The 22,230-nt window shown below is 36.7% G+C and overlaps 1 protein-coding gene across 1 annotated transcript in view; it reads left to right on the forward strand.

Moving 5' to 3' along the window:
* LOC109864017 overlaps positions 1–22,230 on the forward strand; it is a 40,195-nt gene that overhangs the window by 10,674 nt on the left and 7,291 nt on the right. The window contains exons 4-5 of the mRNA XM_020444794.1: positions 2,449–2,604; positions 16,303–16,660. Coding sequence (XP_020300383.1) covers positions 2,449–2,604; positions 16,303–16,660 — 514 coding nt within the window. The remainder of the gene's footprint in view (positions 1–2,448; positions 2,605–16,302; positions 16,661–22,230) is intronic.

A 22,230-nucleotide genomic window follows, 5' to 3' on the forward strand; every position in this document is an offset into this window, starting at 1 on the left:
GATAGCAACAAAAAAAAACAGTAATAACTTGATAAACCAAAGTTCATCGGCGGCATCGTGTAGGATCAAACTTTCAGATTTTTCATTTCAACATTTCATGCACTGATCCTGCGGTCTCGGAAACAGTTTACGAGCGGTGTCTTTCATAGCTGATTTTTTACGACCACTGCACTTTGACCCCGAGAGATTTTTCGTAGCACGAGTCAAGGAACGTGACGTTTTACGAGGATCTAACAAAGTCGACGGCGTTCTGCGCCTTCGTCAGAGCCGAAAACTCATGGCGGCAGCAACTTTTAACGAGCTTTCAAAGAATCTACCGTCATAAAAATCGTATCATCGTATCATTGTTGATATCAAACAGATCGATAATAGTAAAAAGCCGCACTCACAATATAACATTAATTTAACACAAAGGCACGTAACAGAGTGCGGTTGTGCGGTTGTGCAAATCATCCCAACTCCTTATATTGTTTCTGACTTGTTTTATATATCGCGTTGTGTGCGCGAGCCTTAACAGTCCAAATGTTATCGGACTGATTTCATCGGTTGATTTCCGCTTCTGCATTCTTTTCTTCTCTGCAAAACAGTTCGTTTAGAAACTGAATAAAAAATGGTAACGAACAATTGTGCGCACAGATAGTCGTTTGCGACTTATTGTCGCATCCGTATATCGTTCACGGAATTCAGCGATATCACGTTTGTGCTCCCTTCGTTATTATTATGTAATCGATCCTGTCGCTGATAATACGAGCAACGTGTCGATTACTGAGAATCGCATGGCAACAAGAACGGATTTAAATCTGCGATAATACGTTCTCATAACGCATGTCGCTTTGATATCTGCGAATCGCAATGTAGGATGTAATACGAAACACTCGCGACTTAATATAATATAAAAGTTTTCAATCAACAGAGACAAGTAATTCAAAGTAATTTACATATTTTATATGTATATAGAAAGAAGTTTAATCGCACTGAAATAAGAAATAACCGAGTTCAGAAAATTAATAATAGAGCTATTAATACTTTCCCCTGTCGTGGCATCTTCCTTTTTGCATGTCACGGCGCGACCGCACAAAATGGCGTTCGCTCGGTGAAAGTCTATTACGGACAATAGATAAGTTACAGAACGAGAGTGAGATGGTGAAGCCGACAATAACGAAAACGTGCAAAGTGAAAAAGAGAAAAAAAATTAGCGAATACAGCTCGTGACAAAGTGCGCACCGTCGCCAGTTTTTTGTTAACGAAATACGTTTCGGAAATCGCATATAGGGTGTCTAAATACGGAGATTGTCGCTATCAGCTGATTCTCATGGCCGTGTAACGCAACAAATCAGAGCTCATCGTTTTCCACGATACTCATCTCGGCTCACATTAATTACTTAATATTTTAATATCTATCGAGAATGTTGCAAAATACTTTTTTGCTCAGATTGACCTTTACACTTCGGCTGTGTGTCAAGAAGTTTCAGACACCCTATATATATTGCGATCTCTCTTTCCTTCTTCAATATCAACAAGAGTTTCTCACTCTCCTTTACTATATCACCCTTCTCTCCGGAATTCTTGCTTATCCCGGCCCCTCCCATCGCTCTCTACTGTTCCTCTGTCGCTCTCGTTGGTGCACGCGCGTTGCCGCGCACACGCGCGCACAACAGCACATGGTTGGCCGGGTTCACCTGCGCGTATAAAAGGAGGGAACCAACGCCAGGCGACGCGGCCGCACCTGCATCGTTGTCTATTCCGACGAGATCAGTGTGAGCGAGAGGAAAAAGGAGGTGGATTATCGAGTGGGGATGGGGTATATACATGCAAGCTTCGAAAAGGATTGAGAACGGGAGGGAAAAGGAAAGGGTTTCCTTAGTTTTAAAATCGAAGTCTCTAGTAGGCGGAGCCTAGAACGGGTATATGCGCTGCCATTGGCCGCTGTAACGTCTAATATATCATGACATAACGATTCGAGAAGTTATTATCTGCGAATCTCGTCTAATGAAAGTATTGCGACGCTATTTTTTTCGCCGTAAAACACGGTTTTTCTCTTGTGATTTTTCACGAATTTTCAAAACGGGGACGGAATAATTTTAGAAATCGGTATTGTTATAAATTGTGAGTTCGGATTGACAAATGTGTTGGAATATTTCGATGAATGCTTCTTTGTCAACACAGCGAGAACAAATATTATTGAATATTTGTGCGTATTGAAATCGTTAACGTTAAATAAGGAACACTAATTTTACAAGAAAAAAATTGTTAACATTCCTGTATCAAAAAGCACTCTATAAAAATATTTATTATTTTTTTAATATCTTTCTAAACTTGTTAATTTTTAATCTATTACAAACTATCTTCTAAGTTCTTTAATGTTCACATATATAAACTTTGTTTAAAAAATATATGTGGGTTGATTGTGATATTCATATTCTCCAACTATGAATTTTTCCATTTCAGATGATCTTCAAGAATTCCTGAAAATTCTATACTCTGTGATAGTTGACACGAACGTCATAGAGCAATCTTCTTTTGCAATGCGCATGCTCAAAGCATGTTTTGAAGTTCTCACCGCATCCATAGAAGGCCGTATTTCTAAAAAAGTAGCTAATAAAGGTAAGTCCTGTTTCAATTTTTGAATATTTTTGTGGCGATATACAGTGGTGGTTGCTTGTAGGTCGCTGATTCGAAAACAAAGACTTATTTACTTTTCTAATATACAAATCCCTTACCTTCTCACACAAAACAAAAACTTCATTAAACGTCCATTAAACGTCAACAGCTCCATGCGATATCTAACAGACGTCCAATGGAGGTTTGTGTGTGGATTGTTTACATCAAAAATCAAAGAGAAGCACATATAAATAAGAATGATTATATCTTGATTTTATCTTATATAAAAAAGATAAACTCATCGACCTACGAGTTAAACATCATCTGACACATACAAAATGATCACGTAAAGAATAAAAGTATTAACTTGGAAATTCTTTTTTTTTCATATGTAGCTTTGATTCTTCACTCGAAAACTATTCATCGAATTATCACACGGAATATGTTTTACATATATTTTCGTTTCTTTTATTATTTATTTCCACCTTGAATTATTGGATCGTTCATGAAGTTCGATGTTACAATATATTATTTTTTTAAGAAAATTTCCATGAAGAAATTTTTTCTCAAAATATTATAGGAGAAAAAATCATGAATTTTTAACACACATTTAAGAATTTTGTACTTCCAGAACGACAAAAAATATTCTTTGATTTATCGACAGATTGTTCTCAGATGTTTACATTTTGTAAACCTACTAAATATTTTGTGTTTTAACAAAAAATATTGTTAAGACCAACAAATTCTTTCTGTTGTTTGCAAAATATTTTTTTCCACGTCGGTATAAACTTTAATAAATATGCAACAACAACTCGAAGATAAACTCAAAACTAACCCTAACAAGAGAAAAACAACTCAGTTATCAGAAGACAACACGAAGATAAAAACTCAAATCTGAGATTAAATAAAAAGTAACAACATAATAAAACTTGCAGAGCAACGAATTATACATAAAGTTGGCATAAAACACTTAAAAAAAAAAACTTTAATAATACTATTGTATAAAGATATTATATAAATGATAAGAGTAAAGTTAATACAATTATAATATAAACTATGTAAAAGTAGACAGTTTAAAATACCATCTAAAAAAAATAATATCAATTATATTTATTATCTAAATATCTGAATCACATATAGAAGACGCGCGCGATAAATTTAATCTGGCGTTTAAAATACTTCTATCTTTGTGTTTATATGAATCGAGTGTTTATTTCTTTCTTAAAGGTCTTATTAACAAGTGCCAACTTCGAGTATAAATGAATCTCTGTTTTCACATGTGTGTGTTTATATACAAATATGTTCCCGGAAGAAGACATCTGTGATTATTTTCTGGTGCGTATAAGTAAGTTTTTGTAGCGACACGCGACGACACGATTTTGCAAAATATATCGATGAGAAAAATCAATGTCTTGGTTTTGTCGGCTAGGAAGAATTTCCGATTTCATCAAGGAAGATTGTTTCAGCGTATCTTGAAGACTATAAAAACATTTGAAAACTCTGTGTAGTTGTCAACAACATTTAAAGTGAAACGTGTGTAGCTTTGAAAATCAAGCCACCATGCTCGACTTGCAAAAGTACATGCGTACGAAATAACGCTTTGCTGTTATTATAAGTGTTATACACTTTTTATTGACTAAATTTTACGTTGAATAACAGCCAGCCAAAAGTGATTCTCGCTAATTTTTTATACACTCAAGAATGTGTAAAAATAAAATACAAGTTACAAAATTATAAATACAAGTTTTTTCCTAATCTTGTGTATTATTTTAAACATGTATATCTCTCACTTTGTGTTATCTCTATTATTTATTATTGTTTTTTATCAAAAGAATTTTTTTTTTTAAAGTAATTTAAATTTAAGAAAAAATATAAATGTTTTGAGAGAGAAACATAAAACGCATGGAATAAATTTGGAACAATTTATTTCTTATTTGTCAGATAGAAGTACAAAATATTGTGGCAGATGCACAATATTTATATTATAAAATTTCGGATATAGTTTTGTATTTGGGATAAGATACGCATTCCAGTATCTTTTCGAGCTCAATGGCTTCAGTTCCGGTTGCCTGATTCTAAAGCGAGTGAGAAAAGATGCGGCCTACTGCCTCGAAAAAAGATATAGTGTTTTTGTTAACTACAACCGCGTATAATCGGTGCCAACAGACAAAACCCTTGTAAATCCTTGGTTCTGGATCACTGATCATTTGCCCAGAACTGTTGCGAGGTGTTTTATTTTTACGTTTGACCATTTGCTGCAATGTTAAATTTATAATATTATCGCGCCACACAATATCAGCAACGAAGTCGCTGACGATTAGTATCGCGGTACATATCGCAATCGGGCACGTGATGTGCATATCTGATGAGCTTTATGACGCAGTCTCGTATAAATATCACTTTGTATAATGTATACAATGCGTTTCTGTGTAAGGCCAAAGTCGCAAGTTTTTATAGTGTCTATGCGACAGCATTGAACGAACAAAATAGAATTCTAGATGTTTTAAACTCGGAAAATATAATAAGAATGTAAAATCACTGTTTGCAATGTTTGTCTGTAATTTTCAGTACTGCGTAAAGTACAATTTTTAGTATCAATTTAGTGAACTATTATATGTAAACGCGCGATTGGTAATAAAAGCGCTAAAACTTTAAAATAAGAATTTTTTAAAGATTACTTTTTACGATATGAGATGCATAATATATTTGTACTTTGTCGAAACTTAACTATCAGAGTCGTGCGTTTATTTTCTGCAAAGTAAAGTTTTATCATGCTGTATGAATAAACGCGCGTAGAAGAGTACTTCAAAGTGGATAATAGCCACATAAAATTACGAGTGTGTGTATTTTAGAACAAATATATGTATTTCAGAATATTAATGAAAAAGTATATTTTAAAGTATACTACATATTTTTCTAGGGAGAACCTCCAAAGAGAGATGATTCAGTTATATAAACTCGTCGGGAATACATTTTATCAAATAATTGATACGTATTGCTTATAGATGATCGGTCTGGCCATACTTCTTTCGCCGACTGTGTTTGATATATGTATAACCACTATGCAGACCGCGCATGTCTGACAGACCTAAACGCTTCGGAATGATACTCAGCTAAATAGCGAATGTCTACACCTGCGCACGTGTCAGAGATTAATGACGCTCCTTGTGGAAAGGTAAAAATGTTTCTCGCTGTAAGAACAGCGACAGAGGTAGGCAGCATCGGTCTAGTGTAAATAATGAGTCGGCTGTACTAACGCGCACACATTGCGCCTTAATTGCTTTCATATATCGAGGCACGTAGCTTCCGCTCCGTTATGTATAGTTAGTACACGTTAATAAAATATAGTTTTTTAATTATAATCAGATCATTTTGTGTCTTTTAAAAATAATTCTCTTTATCTCGTCTTTACATAGTATATTCATAACAATCTCACGAGAAAAAAAAGATTAAAAACATGTGCAAAAAAGTATAGTTAAATAAATCTATAGTAAGTAAAATAAATCTATAAAAAAATGTCGGGAGTAATATGGTAATACTTCTTTGTAATTCACCGCTGGTAATCATTAAATTAATGCTCGTGTGTGATAATAGACCGCACGCCCGACATACAATTGCGTCAGAGATATAATAAATCTGTGATAATGCTACATAATTATACAACGTATGTGTAATGGTATCGGTTTTTTTTTTAATTTTATCAGAAACAATCAAGCATCATCAATGAATTTATATTTAAACAGAGAAAATCGCGATTCAGCTAATATTAATATACACATTAATTAATTTGTTCTTAATTATATTAATAATTAAAGCTTGCATTTTAAAGATAGTTATCGCGCGGTCCGTTGCCGCGACCGTTCGTCGCAGCTACGTCGCGTAGAAAGAAAAGATGATAACGCAGTCACACATGATACGGCAATATGAAAGCGTGTACGCATATTTCGCACACGCGAGCGAGTAACGGTCATCACATACCAAGTCGCGAAAGCATATTTTCAGACATCTCTAGAAGATATGCGGATGCTTTTGGCATGCAACGAGCTCTCGCGAGAAACTTAACTCTCGGCAACTCAGGATCAGACCAACTTAATATGATGTAACTGAGAGAGTCGCCAAAGTGATGCTAAAATACACCTCGTGTTAATATCCACCACGTCGCTTCTTGTCATCATGTTGCTTTCTGTGTTGCATCTGTCGCGAAATATTTTCAAAAGCGCTCACGTAACGTGTCACGACGTCTTAATTAAAGCAACAATAATTTTGAGAACTTGTTTTTTTTTGTTTTCTAGAAGACTAAGTCTAAAAAAATCTTGCAAGTAAAAAAATCGTTTGTGAACTTTGTTCTTTCCTTCTTTTGCAACAGAATTTTGTAATAAAAAAAAAAAAACTAATTTTATGCCGGTCAAACAAAACTTTCACTTTACTGAAAACAATAAATATTGTTGCTAAGTAACATCATTAATGATTATATGTTACGCGACTCTGCGTTAAATCACACGTTGGATCTTGGCCATTTATGACGCGCTATAGAAACGATTGACCTTGTATAAGAATGATGATACTGCACTCCAGATCGCTTATTGGTAATGCAAATAGACGCAAGTAACACCGACACATATAAAGTAACTCCGACTATAGACGTGTAGCTATGAAGAATATATTAAAGAGAGGTATATTTTATAATAAGACAAAAATATGTATATAATTTCTTTCTTCCGACATAAATGGAATGAAAGTACAAGTCACTCTCAGAAACTCTTTAAATATATAAAAAAAAGTATATTATCTCACTCGTTTGCTTGATGAAAAATTAGAAAGGCTCATTTCTTATAAACGTTGAGCAGGTGAGAGAGATTCGAGCAATGGTGCGGAATAATCTCGTTCGATCCGAATACTTGTCTGAAGAACATGCATGCGGCAGTTCGTTTAAAGCGGATCATAACCAGTTCCATTAAATGTCTTGCAACGTAGCAAGTAATTTCAGAATATGAAATTTATGTCAGCTGTTTTGAAAATACGGGTAACATTAAGACTGAATGTGAACGTATATATAAGAATAAAGCGTGTTACAAGACCCAATTTACATTTTACGATCAGAGTTGAAAACATATATAAGGCAAAATAAGTAAAAGAGAGAAATTATCAGGCCTGTAAACAAAAGATAACTGATGTGTGATTTTAACAACCAGCCTTAACAAAATTATTGCTTTACATTAATATTGCTTTACATAAATTGTTTGTATTTCATTTACAAATATTATGTCTTAATATTTGCAAATGTAGTAATTTTGCAATTTACTTTGTTTTAACTTGAAAACGCTTAATAACATTTTCACTTATAAAAAAATCATATTTTAAACATTATATATTAAAATACGACGAACCGATATATCTTCATATAATAATTCGTGACTTGAAGTCATTTACGCAACGGTTTAATAAAAAACTAAGTAATCGCACGCCCTTTTATATCGATAAGAAAAAGCAGACACCGACGGAAAGTGCCGTGTCACGCTGAATAATGCGTTGCATCGAGCCAATTACTGTAAGTAATTAAGCTCTGCAGATCGTTTTTTTTCTCTCCCCGATTTTTCAGATAAGGTGACACTCATTTATATTTATAATTATTACTTAATAAAACTAAAAAACTCATTTAAATTTCTAAAGAAAGTAAACAAATAAATAAATTACACTTATATAGCAAATAAAATACAATTAAATAACACAGAGATATTGCGCTTGTCGTAAATAACGTACATGTATCAGAAATCAGACCTGTTTCTGCAGTAAAACACATATAAGCGTATTTTTTAAATGCATTTATCCACAAGTTTGCGCATGTAACGTTTTTATTAATGCAAATTTGAGAATATAAGGTTGTGTATTGAATATGTACGCACATAAATGCACACATGAAGACTTCATGTAATAGAACTATCGGCGAAATATTTTGCATTAATCAGAAATAATTATCTCTGTTGCGAGTGAGCAAAAACGTTTCGAACACACCTTACGTAGAAAAAAAACAAAACGTTTGAAATAATTAAACTTCTACCGAATTGCAATATTCTAGCTTCGCAGAAAATAAAATTAAAAAACTAATATATATTTAGAATCTAATCAGTTGTTTGTGCAATATTTTTTATTCAATAAAAAATTTCATTATATTAAATCATGTAAAGTCAAGTTACATGTCTATGTATTATTATATATATATATATATATATATATATATATATATATCGCAAATATGTGTACTTGAATGATCGTATTGGGTAATATAATATTAATGTTATTATTATTTATTTTATTATTTGCGAATAAAAAGACAGCGTGATTTAAGAAATTCTACAAAATTACTTTTGTTTTACTTAAAATAAATATCTGTTTTTGTTGACATTGAAATAATGCTAGAAAGACACTTTGATTTCGTTTGCGGTCTCATTTGTGATAACAAAGTTTCTTGTGATACGAGCACGTCGCAGTTAATTAAAACAGTTCTCATTATATAAGTAATTCGGCCGTCAGAAAGAGACGGCAGCAAAGTTATTGAAATTAATATATAGTGCAGTTTAATTATATACTATAAATATTAAGAATATATGATCTTTTTTAAACAAAAACAAAATTTAGACAGCGGTGATTTACTCCGTCGGCTGTGTGTTTAGAAGCGTCCTAATTAATCATGTTGTAATTAATCACAGCCAATCACAGGTGCCGGAAGACTTTCATAGCTGATCTGTAATACCATTGACATGTAGGCAGCTGAATGTCATTCGCTATATTCTTCAATATTGCTTATTATGTTTTGCTGATGCAAGCGATATTAGCAGGGTGCTTTTGTGAACGGCATCGTAGTGTGTTTGTCTCATGCGACGTGGCGTGGTGTGAAAACAGAAATAGATAGTTATATATTATTGAAGATTGCGTGCGCGCCGCCAGACGACAATCCTTTTTCTGTTTCTAGAATTCCGTTTCGAAATTAATGGCGCGTGATGAATTGAATCGCTAATTTGCACGGGATAAAAAAGTACAAGTTGGTATATCTTAAATTCTTGGAATTTTCTTATTTTCTTTTTTTATATTGCTTTTATATAATTTTTATTTATATGTTGCTATCGAAACATATATGTGTTGAATTTTAAAAAACTTATATTTTTGTAATTTATATTGTTTTCAGTCGCGCATTTTGTGCGTGTCGTTTGAAACAGTAAAAAAACTATTTAAAGTTATGTAATAGCGATAGATTATCGCGTTACTATGCAATAGAACATGTTTGCAGTGCGATAAATGTGCCGCGCAAATAATGTTTCAAACTGCCACGTGATACCTATGTGATACCGGTATAACCTTGTAAAAGATACTGTAATATAATAAGTAATGCTTTTTGAGCGCTGTCGATAGGAACATGCAAATATATTAAAAACAAGAAAATAATTGTAATATCGTTATATCATATAAATTGACACATATGTGGGTATAAATGATAACATAGTACGAGTTACGTCGTCATGAAAATGAGGACTAATGCGAGCAGATTGTGATAGCGTGCGCGATGTCGTAATATAGATTATATATGCAAGAGAGGAAACATTTGCTTTTTAAATTTTTCGACCGTGTCGTAAGACGCATATAGAGCCACTGAATGTGTGATTTTAACTGGACCAAAGTCGATGCAGTCGTTTTCGATGTACTGGCAAAGTACCGTTAGAATCAGGTTGTTTCTCATCTTATCTCAAAGCGCACAAAACTCGCGATTGCTGCTCGATATTTTTTCCTATATATATCTCGAATGGTTCGATCATACATAATTATCGCGTCTCTCGAGAACTCAAAAAAAAAAAGAACAATGAAAAAACAATCAAAGAAAAAGTTAGAAAACAGATTATTGTGAGAAAACTTCAGAAACACTGCCGTAAGGTCTTATGAAATATTGGCATAGGTTGTATAACATGCTGAAACCAGCAAACTCTACGTATGTTACGTGTAACCTCAGCACAATTCCGTATGCCGTATGTCAATTGTGCAGATCATAAGAAGTTTCCACAGGTTATATCTTAGAATAGTTTAAAAGATATGAAAATAGACAATTGCGATCGATAAAAAAAGAGTGATTGTACAAAAGGTTGAAATATAACGTCCAGTTCCATCTACTACCGCTTCGATTTAATTTACATCCACCACTGGAATAGAAAAAATTTCGCGTAACTACTGGTTGGTTAACAGAATTCCATTTATAGTAGAAAAACCTGAAAATGAGATTTGAACAAAATTCGATTTTAATTAATAGTCTGACACGCGTTATTTAGCGTTAAGTACGTAACTTGTCGTGATTAGTCATTCTCTTCTAAATTCGTCCGCATTGCAGGATGGTTATTCCAGTCATAGGAAGTGGTTCTAGAAAGCGGAATTTAAAATTAGTCGGAGATTAATTTCACGTCTTATTGGTCACGCGGTTACAGAGCAGCACGTACGCTGTCGCGTGTAAAAGTTCTAATTCCTCGGATGGATATTTTTTTTTTGATACGTTCTGTGATCAGAACAATTCACAACAATGCATTCTCTGATGTTACTGCGTGTTTTATATTTTGCGTCGATGTTCGAGCGACAACGCGCGGATTATGAAATGCAAATCGAGCAGTAACGCGCTCGCAAAATCCTTGATGTGAGCAGCACGCAATAAAAGGCGCGCAACAAAAGGAATTCACCGATTTCCTATGTCGATACCGTTGATGTGAGAAGCTGGTGTGTGGATTGATACGGCCCTGAATTACACGTTTCCTACATGCAAGTAAGACAGACGAGGCGTAACGCGGGCAAGAAAGAGGAGAGAAGCCGCACGAACTGGCAAAGAGATGGCAAGAGGAAAGAGACGATAAGGAGAAAAAGAGAAAGAAGTTTGCAAAAGAGAGAGATCGAAAGAAATCCCGTCGAGTAGGACAGGGTAATCCGCGGAACAGGTAGAAGCGAGACAAAACGAAGAAAGACAAGAGAACGAACGGAAGCAAAAACAAAAACAAAAAAAAAAAAGAGAAAAGATCGCGATTGTAGCCTGTACAGTGTTTAATATGTGTAACTTAGACATGCGATGTGTGAGCCCAAAGAGGAAGTACTTTTTTTTTTTAAAAAGAACGATGTGCAGCGAGAGAGTCGCGATAAGCGCGGGACGAAGGATGAAACTGAGCATCAGCCACAGGCAATCCGGTCGAGAAAATTGGCAATGTATGCCGTGAGCTTACATAACCACAAGCTGGATACAAAGAAACAAAGAGAGGGAAAGAGACAGAAAAGATGAGAAGCGCGAGAAGAGACTCGAGAAAAAGAATACAGAAAGTAGAGAGAAAAGAGAAAGACAATAAGACAGAGAAAGAGAGATTGCAGTTGGCGTTACACTTGCAACACAAAGAAAAAGAGGAAACAGTGACACACGCACTCACACCAGAGTACATTCCGACATGCGCGAATGCGTACGCGGTGAAAAACGATGAGTTCGAGGCTTCGCGACTCGGTTTTTCCTTGACATTAGCAGCTGCGATATGTACGTAACGGAAGATATATATACACACGCATAAGTGTGCAGCATTTATCTTATCTAGAATATAACCAATCGCTCGCCCAGTTTCATCGAGCTGCGACGCGCCGCGATGTCGCGCGCGCGCGAGTACAATGTTAGCCGTGTGTTGGTGTACGCGAGCTGCATACGCGCGAATTACGCAAGATCATTCAATTAGATTGTTCCAACGGAATGTTTGATTAAAATGCACTTTTGTAATGCACGCGCACGCACATACGCACATCACAAATACATTAACGTGTGTTGCAAGTGTATTCAAATTTATCTTAGACGCAAGTGATGAGGACGTTTGCACAAAGTGCAAGGACGATATTAAAGTTTTTTTTAAACAGCATTTCCCAAGCTGCAGCGTATATTTATATATATAAGGTTACAATATTGTTTCGCGTTTTCTTTTCTCGCTGCATCTTTTCACAGATCCAAAGATTGACTTTCCTGTTTTTTTTCTGTTTTTTCTCGATGCATTTCTGCAAACATACGCAACGCCTGCTAATAATAGGCATTTAATACGCGCAGTTTGTGCGCGTTATGTGTACGTTATGTATCGTTCGCGCGCATCATGATAAATAATTTTCAGATAACATTCTCCGTATCCGCTATGTCTGTCACAATTACCGCAATTAACTTTTTTTTTCTCGGCGTACATTTAACGACGGTTTCTTTAAAATACAAACACGAGCAAATTCTTGATAAAATAAAAAGTAATAGATATATCTATACTTTTCAACGAGTCACACGTTTCTTGCAAAGTGACGAAAACAACATTTGGTTATTTTGGCAATCTGCGACTCGTGCATTTGCTCGTCCAAGTTTCGGAAATCAAAGTCGACTCGAAAGTCGACTTGGTACGAAAAAGGAGAGAAAAAACGAGTCGTAATGGTAAACTCCCTTTACACGCAGAAGACATAACAGCAGGCAAGCCGATTTATATGCGCTCCTTAGCTCGCGCGTGCACGCACTTAACGATATGTAAAACCACCAAGACCGGGTATTGTACGACGTCAGTGCTCTGTCGTAAAACCGGCCGTTCAAATCGTCTCAACGTGAAAGACTTTTGAATAATATTAAAAGTTTTGCATCACGCATGACCGTTTACTTTTAATACATATGAGAGAAGAACGGATTGCTGTGTCGTTTCAGGGTGCTAAATCTTTTTCGCTTTTATTTCTCCTTGTTTATTCATTCTGTCGTGATACCTCCCGGCACGCTTATTAAGTGCAACGTTTCTCATCGAAGCGCTTAAATAAAACATTTTGCCGCTCTCAAAATGTATTACATGTAAAAATATTTAGTCTTTTACAACGGTCTTAAGATTGACGTACAATGTTCAACGACTGTATTTGTTATTCTACAGGCGCGTGTAAAAAACAGCTGTCAATATGAAAATATTATTTTATTTGACATTTGTTTTTGTAACGCATGTTTGTAACTGTGTATCTGTCTCTCTGTCTCTCTCTCTCTTTTTCTCCCGAGGAAAGTCTATAATTTGCTACAAGTAAACCTGGCTGCTAGAGACAGCAATTTTTTTGGTACAAATAATAATATGAATCAAGTTAACGGTCGAAACAACTTGCAGTAATTGTATATTATTTTAGTAATCTAAAACGTTAAAATGATGGAATTTTTTAGTAAATTGTACGTGGACGTTTGGATACTCGATATATGTATTGTACGTAGGTTTGCGCGCGGCAGATAGCTTCATGCTGGATAATAATATTGCGCGCGTAACAAAATCGGTAAGTTTTATAGCATTGTGAAAGCAGTGCTTTGCAATCTGATTGTTTATAAACTGCAGAGATATCGAAATTAAAGAACAAATGAAGAATGAGATTTATTTAAATATAACGTTTTGCCCTAAATTTTGATGTAAATGCTGGGTAACAGATGATTGATAAGCCAAATGCGCAGAAATTACTCACCCACGGGAATTATATCGCGCGCGCAACAAAATCGGCAAGTTTTAAATACTGGGAAACAGATGATTGATGAGCCAAATGCACAGAAATTACTCACCTGTGCCTGCCAACAACAATTGCTTTATATTTGGCGTCACTTCGCTACGCGACGGATGGAGATGGCGTCACGTAATTCTAAGGCGACCGGAAGTTATGGCGATTAAATAAGTTGGACGCGAATGAACATGCAGCTGCGAATCCTATTTTTGAGCACGTTTGATCCGATAATATCCTGTTCCGATAATATCCTGTACTATTCATTACGACGTTGAAGCTACTATCTGCGAAGCTACGTCGCGTGTAAAGTTCACTTACATTGTGTCGTATCATCGGTTTCTAAACCTGACTTGTTTCTCAATAGCTTCCTAAATTTGCGTTATAAATCGACCGCGCGGGAGACTTTCGCGCTCTAAGGCTTAAACACGGTATCTTGCACGTCCCATCACATTATCGATGTTTGAGAGCGCCGACATGTACATTGAAAATATGCGAGATTGCGAACATTTATCACGAAGGAAAGGAGGTAATTTACGATGCAAATTGTGTGGTCGATGTTACATGTATCTCTCTCAAATACGTAATGAATAAATCATTCCGTAACTCATGAATCATGTCCGAAAGGTTGCACACAATTTGCGAAATTTAAACGATTTAAAAAAAATAATATGTTATCTCCACACGTCTGCGCGAACGTTTTTTGGAAAGTTTTTCACTTGAGACTCGGTCCTTGTTGGTGAGAGTGAACATACATGTAGAAACCTGAGAGTATGTAATAAATTTTTCGAGAATACCGATCTCCGTGGACGAATCGCGTTGTTAATGAATGCGGCAGATACCGAAAGATAAACGACATCGAACCAATAATGTTTCGGACGTAGGCGGTACATAACATCGATATTGCCGCTAAGAAAATTGTTACCTTAAGCGTGACTGCCGCACGTATCCACTACAAACCCATCACTCAAGATGGTTGTCGAACTTGATAAGCAAAAATGTATTTTAATGTATCTCACATAATATATTATTGGCGTAATTTGAGCACTTTTTATATTTTATATGTAACTCTTTATTGTAAAAAAGCACATGTAAAATATAGAAAAGCGTTCTGTCTTCTCAGAAAACAAAGGGACAGAGATGTGTAATTACATTATGCCTTAGGTTTTTCAAGCTCAAAAAGCATTAAATATGAAGGATTTTGAATTGAATAGAGTTGCAGCACAGAAAGAGAGAGAGGTGGGTATTTACGATTGCTACGTCCAAAGGTTACGAGGTGTAAACTTTAATATGTGCGATTATCTTTGCCAAGAGGCATGATAGTCAACAGAATCACTCATGTAGCATTAAACGCGCGCTTTGAAATATCAGGATGTAATACGAAAGACGTGTCAGGTGTCTTTCTGAGAGAGAACAGTCTGAAATACGCGAGCTGAAATAAGTATGCAGACGCGCAGCGTCTAAAGTTATGACATGTGATAGATACGTTATAAATCAGCCCGTATCGACGAGGATACTTTTCCGCAATCAAGCAACGTCACGGATAACATGACTAAACCGGTAATTATTGCCTCTAGTGAGAGCAATGTCGCTCCGCAAATTGAAACTGTCGCGTAATTCTTTTTCTCAATGTATAATGAATTCTGTGTCCTAGCGTATAAATTACCGTCATTTTCGAGCAATCCTAGTAATTGCCGTTGAATAAAATTATTAACTTAATAATGAAGAAGAATAAGATTCTTCGGGGCTCGGAAGTCTTTAAACTAATGAATGAATTAAAATTATTAATCTTTATTAAATAATTCAACATGTCATTTACGCGTAGATCACGGACAATTTATATCCGAAATAAATTTTCTGAAATTAAAAAATTACAACCATTTATAAGATAATTTTATAATTTCCAGGAATATGTACATTTATAAAAGAATTTCTTGTAAATCTTAGCCGGTTTTGAATATATTAATCGCTAGATATAAGTTTGTTTAAAAACTTATTGGTATATTAATATACAAATTTTGCTGGTACCATCTTGAAACGCGATTATTCGTAAAATATTACGATCAATATCGCTTGAAACATGCATTTCCATTGAGATGTGGTAATTGAAATTATTTTAACTTTATCAGCAGGTGAAATGACAAACGTAAAATTACTTTTTTCTTTTCTGTACAGCTTGTCAAAACATCATCGATGTCATTCAGAAACTTTTAAGTGAAGAATTTCAGCAGCAACAGCATCGGTTGCAACATCAACAGCAGTTGCAACCACAACAACATCCATTGCAACAGCAGCAGCAGCAATTGCAGCAACATCCATTGCCACCGCCATCGTTGCAGCACCAGCAACTACAATACAGTAGTCAATGGTACAGTTTTTTGCTAGATCCGAGATTTTTAAGAAGTGTTCCAGCAACGTACAATTACACATACTTGAAGAAAGAAACACCGCCGGAAGAATTCAACGTTTTGCTTAATCAAGTAAGAAGTTCCGTGCCGTACAAGTCGCTTGAATTCTCCTCGAAGTATCATTGGTGAGTACACCGTGTTATTTCTCACCCTAATGTCAGAAATTTAAATTTTATAATTCTTAAATTTTTTTAATTTGATAAATAATTATGAATTATACTTTAATCATACGTGTGCGATGTTGTTTGAGACAATTACACGCAACGCGACTGACGAAACCGAGAATTGTACAAATATCGCATACACGTAGAAAAAGAAATTACATGTTTGATTTACAACATAAATTGCGATCTTGTTTGTTGCTTTTCTTTTGTTTGAAATCGTTGAGAGACGAGAAGTCGTAATCACGAGAATCCGTCGCACATAAAATAGATTCCAAGCTGTAAAATATTCTCCTCTTCTCCGATCCAGGCAGACAGCACTGTTAAGACCAGTAAACGGCTGTTCATCCTTTCCGATTCCTCCCATTTCGTTACTGTTTTCTTCTCCCTTCGGAGAAAAAAGTTTTCTCTCCTTATTACTTCTTTGCCTTTTATTTCTTTTGGTAAACTTTCTGACAACCTGTAACACATGTAATTATCTAATAATCAAAAGAGACAAGTTTTTTATTCGCAGCTAGAAAGGCTATGTTAAATCGTATTGAGTCTCCGTACTAAGAATTCTTCATTAGTACCAAATTTGCGGTTAACTCGATCAAAGCGGCCGCGGGAGTATAAAGATACGACGACTCTCCTGCCTCTCTTTATGGTTTTAACGATGACAACACTATAAAGAGTCGAATTTACGAGTGCTCTGCAATATTCTATCTTTAGGTGGCTATCGTCCTCGTCAGACGATTTAGTGGAAATAACCTTGCTCTTCGTGAGAATGCAAGACCTTCGATGCCGGCTATCGAGAATTACGCGCTACTTTAGGGATAAGCTGACCGCGATCATTTACATTTAATTCGTTCTTATACGTTTGCTGATGTACCGTTGATGAGATTGCAACGAATCTCAATTATATTCTGAATCTTTTTTTATTTAAGACTTTACAATAGTTCAATGTGTGTGTGTGCATGTGTGTGTACGTGTGTATGTGTGTATATATGTTTTTATTGTACTTTTCATTGTTGTATGTTAGAAAGAAAAAGAAGGTAAAGTCTCGTATATAATAACATATCGTACATAATAGCATAGCGTGTCGCCTTTGTAATGTGGTTTCCGCAAACCCCACAATACATCTCTATCGTGACATATTAAAATGCAGTCATCGTGTTTCTCACACATGTACGTAAACGTCTCAATATAAAGTGACAAGTATTCCAAAATGAATATTATCATCGAACAAGTAGAGGACTAGGATGCATTTAGAATTCGGTGTTTAAACTTTAAACGCAACGAAACAGATCAATTGCAATTTTATCATGAGAATTATTATCTGTTGATGTATGAGAACATCGACTCCTTCTCTTGACATTCGGGGAAGTTCATATTTATCGGATAAAAGTACGACAGATGATATACAGTCGGAATTGATGATGCATCACAACATCTCGCGGCGCGGTAGTGGTTTTAAAAACGACATAAAAATTGCATGTCTCGCAAAATGATGCGCGCGGCAATACTCGAGATATGAAAATGGAAACGATAATTAAAACGTCGGCGATGATTGTCGGCTATCTTGGATACTGATTGCCTCGAGCCGGTGATTAAAGTTGCTAAAAGTGAGTCGATCCTTTACCCCGACTCTTTCTCCACTCTCTCTTTGCATTGATCCCTCCGAACAAGCTTAGCGAGCAATGGAATTCAGCGGGTGGTCACGCACTTTTTTCACGGTTTTTTTCTTCACCAATGTAAACAATAAAAGCGACTCTGGGAGGCTCACGAATAATGCTTCTGTTCGGCCGCCATATGTTTCCGGAGTGTTACTCGACATTGTCATTTCGCATTCCGCCAACGGTCACGAAGTTGTAATTTTCGGTGTTTCTCATCACGCACCCTTTTTTCTCCAAAAGAATATGCGTGTCACGATGTAATCTCTCTTCATCATTTTTTTTATATTGCAAAATGTTCTCAGCGAAATATTTTCGGATGTTGCATGTGTTAAAATATCATATATTATTTCTCTTTTTTTTTTCTTTCCCGACACTCAGAAAAATTGGTTGCCTTTAATATGCATGTATGAGAGAAAAAGAGAAAGAGAGAGAGAGTATTTATTGTAATGGTTCAAAATAAGTTGCATGGACGTTCGACGAATCGTCAAAAAGATTAAGCTGGTTGCCTTTGCAGTAAGCAACATCAATGTAATCGAACAGGTCGCTGAGAGCGGTTTTAACGACGGTCATAAACGCGGTTCGCTTTACAGCTCGGTAAATTTTTTTCTTCTCCACGCTGCCTCTCCTCTTACCTTGTCATCATCGTCGCTGCCTTCTTGTTCTCCTTCTGCGTCGGTTGTCGGCCGACACCAGTGAGGCGTACCCCAGAGTCTCTCCCGCTTATTTTACTCCGACCGCAATAAACTACCAGATTTTATGTGACAGACGTTAGCGAAGTCGAAATAATCTTGTACCTCACGGAATGTCGATAATCTCGCTAGAAATAAGCAAATCTATTTTTGAGTTGGCTTTATTCTACGGATGAGGAGGCATAATTTTCGAGACAAAGCAGTAATTAGCATTGCCAAAGTGCGTGAGCGGCATTTCTCCTTCTTCTTCTTCTTTTTCTTCATCATTTTCTTCTTCTTTTTCTTCTCACTTTCTTCTTCATCGTTCTCTTCGTATGCAACCAAGAACCGGTGTTAAGCAGTGTAACTGACTCGGCTTCACTCGGCAAAAGGAATTTTACTACTTTCTAACCACACAGTCGCGGCCTACAATTAAACCCCCATAAACTTTGTCGTAACTTTTTTAAAAGCGACCGACCGCGACCGAGCTCCGTTGCTCCTTTGGCAAAAAGCCATATTGCATTCGTAATGAAGCTCTGGCATAGGTACCGACGTCTTCCGGTCAATCCTAAAACCTTTTCGCCGAATAGATCGTGTCGCCCAACCAATAGAAACCTCACCAAAGAGAGAGTATTTTTTTTTTTTTTTATTTTCAGTACTTTAGTAGTTATGTACGGCGCCGAAGATGCGAGCTCGTGAATTTTGAAATGTTTACCGCGCGCTCACACTACGCCGGTAATAACCGGTTACTCGTTTTTTTTTTATCACGGAAAACTCCTTTTTCTTCTCGCCACCGTTAATCGAGGAAGCTGGATTGCATGCAAGATATTCACCGTATTCCAAAGTGGAATCGATATTCCACTTTGAGTCCAGCGTGAGATGTAGAAAGATATAAGAAAGATACGAAATGTAAGCAGTATGATAATTCGTGCCGTGTAATTTGCCGTTCTCGGCAAAGTCTCATTTCTTGGAGTAGTGCAAAAGAGAAAGAGAGAAGACGTCTTTTCGTGTAGATTCTTCTTGTAGGCCGTCTCGTCGACGTCCTTGCCGACTCGAGTGACGTCCTTCAGCGGCTAGGGGAATCATCGGACAAGTTTACATGATGCTCGCCGAAGACGACGTCGACTGCTCGCAGGCAAGAGAAGAGCGAAAAGAGTCAGGGAAAAGAAGAAGAAGAAGAAGACGACGACAGCCCGAGAGGAAAGGTTGAGGAAGGAACCTAGCACACAAGCCCGGCATGCGAGGTTTCAGCGGCGACTGACGTTTACGGCTTCGAGCGGTCGACCTAGCGTTAGTAAAACTTGAGAAGAAATACAAGCGAAGTCCACATCGACAGTTAAAGTCATACGCGCGAAAATACAACCTTACTTCTATAAAATACGGTACACCTACCTTCGGCCAAGCGAAGTTACCAGGTTCCACACTCAAGAAACACGCTAATGAATGTGGCTACACTTCTTATCAACTTGTTTGCAATCGATAAACAAAGTTTTTTACGCAACCGATTGGGTAATACCTGTTGGTAACGCTTGACATACCGGTTATTGCTATCAATCTTATATCTTGTATACAACAGTGATTATAATTTTTTAAACACATAATGTTGTATAATGCATATATTATCGTTGCGACATTTTTCGAAGAGAAGTAAGAAATTATTTATAAAAGAGTGTAAAACACTGTAAGAGAGACAAGATCTACATGTGTTGATCTACATTTAATTAGATATTATTTCAAATATCTGCAGTGATTTTGTAGTCCTTCTCTTTTCCTACTCACACCCCTGTTAGAGGTGGCAACGCGAGGTGGAAGCGTAAGGATCTTCACGAGACACTTATTCAGGCAGACGATAAACCTCTACCCACCACATCCGCGACCGTCTCCACTTTAGCTACGTACCCGGATCCGTCTCTTCCTTCCTATATACTTCGTTTACGACTTTTCGAGTTCGTCGCTGTTCGTCTTGAAATCTGCCTAGATCATCCCGCTCAGAAAAGGATTCTGGCGAGAAAAGAACACTGTGGTACGGGCGGGTTTTCTTCACGAAGCAGAAGTTCGCGAGAGAGACGGTGTCCATAAAAAAAAAAGAATATGAGCGAAACAAACTTCATTTACGTCAGACAGAAGGGCGGCTCTGTATCTTGTTCCCGTTCTAAAATTCGTCGAAATGACGTTCGAGTCACGCAAGGTGATCAGGACTCAAATAGCGGAGATCATGTGAAATCGTGGCGGCATATAGCTGTATAAATCATGTTTTTACGAGACACCCATGGTCATTTGGGAGAAAAAGAAGATTCTCTCTCTGGGGAGAAGAAAGAAAATATAAAACCCCGATGTGCGCGACACTCGGACACTCGCCGCAGCTTTTTTTCTCGTCATTATTATCTTTATTATTCTCATCATTATTATTCTCAACAATGTGGCAAAACTGGTTACTTCGAGAGTAAATCTCAGTTTCTATTGGAACGCACATTCTGTATCTAACATAACTTACATAGAACTTTATCGCTTCTAAACGCGACTGCGCGAAGGAGAGAGATATGCGCGTTTGATACGCTTGTTTTCCGGGAAACGGCAATGACGCATTTTATTACGCGCGATATTACAGGTTTTGAGATAATAACACAATGAGCCGCGTAAATGCACAATCGGTGCTACGTGAATGTATAATCGATACATTATTATACATCGACGTATAATAATCGATACGTTAGAAGTAAGTGCAGAACACCGCGACAAAGAAACGCGTTTCAGCTGCGTCACGCTTCTTCGTAGAATCGCATAGAAAAAGCGACACATATTGCGATGTACGTACGGCACACGTAATTGCAATAAATTCATGCCTCATACGAGGTGAAACTATTGGCTCCCGCGCCATTGCAGTTGGTGATCGGCCGTCGCACATTCTCGCATCCACTTAACGCGAGTAGATCTTACGCTGCTCGTAACGCGCCGTTATAGATACGTGTACTCAACAAAGTGACCGGTACTTCGGCGAACCTGTCGCTCGTAAAAAAAAGACTGTGGCACAGCCGGTTAGAACTTCGTGAAAACGAGACGTATCGCACACCGGCGCGATAAGCAGATCCTGAGAGCTTGAGAGAGACGAAGAATGTCTTCGCGTATTGCAAAGCGAACAAGAAGGGGAAGGGTCTATCATCTCGCGTCCGCATCAAAGTAATTGTCGATCGTTGGAGGGATCATTTTACGC

Source organism: Pseudomyrmex gracilis, unplaced genomic scaffold, assembly GCF_002006095.1.
Source record: "Pseudomyrmex gracilis isolate BER0280 unplaced genomic scaffold, ASM200609v1 scaffold_16, whole genome shotgun sequence".
Lineage (NCBI taxonomy): Eukaryota > Metazoa > Arthropoda > Insecta > Hymenoptera > Formicidae > Pseudomyrmex > Pseudomyrmex gracilis.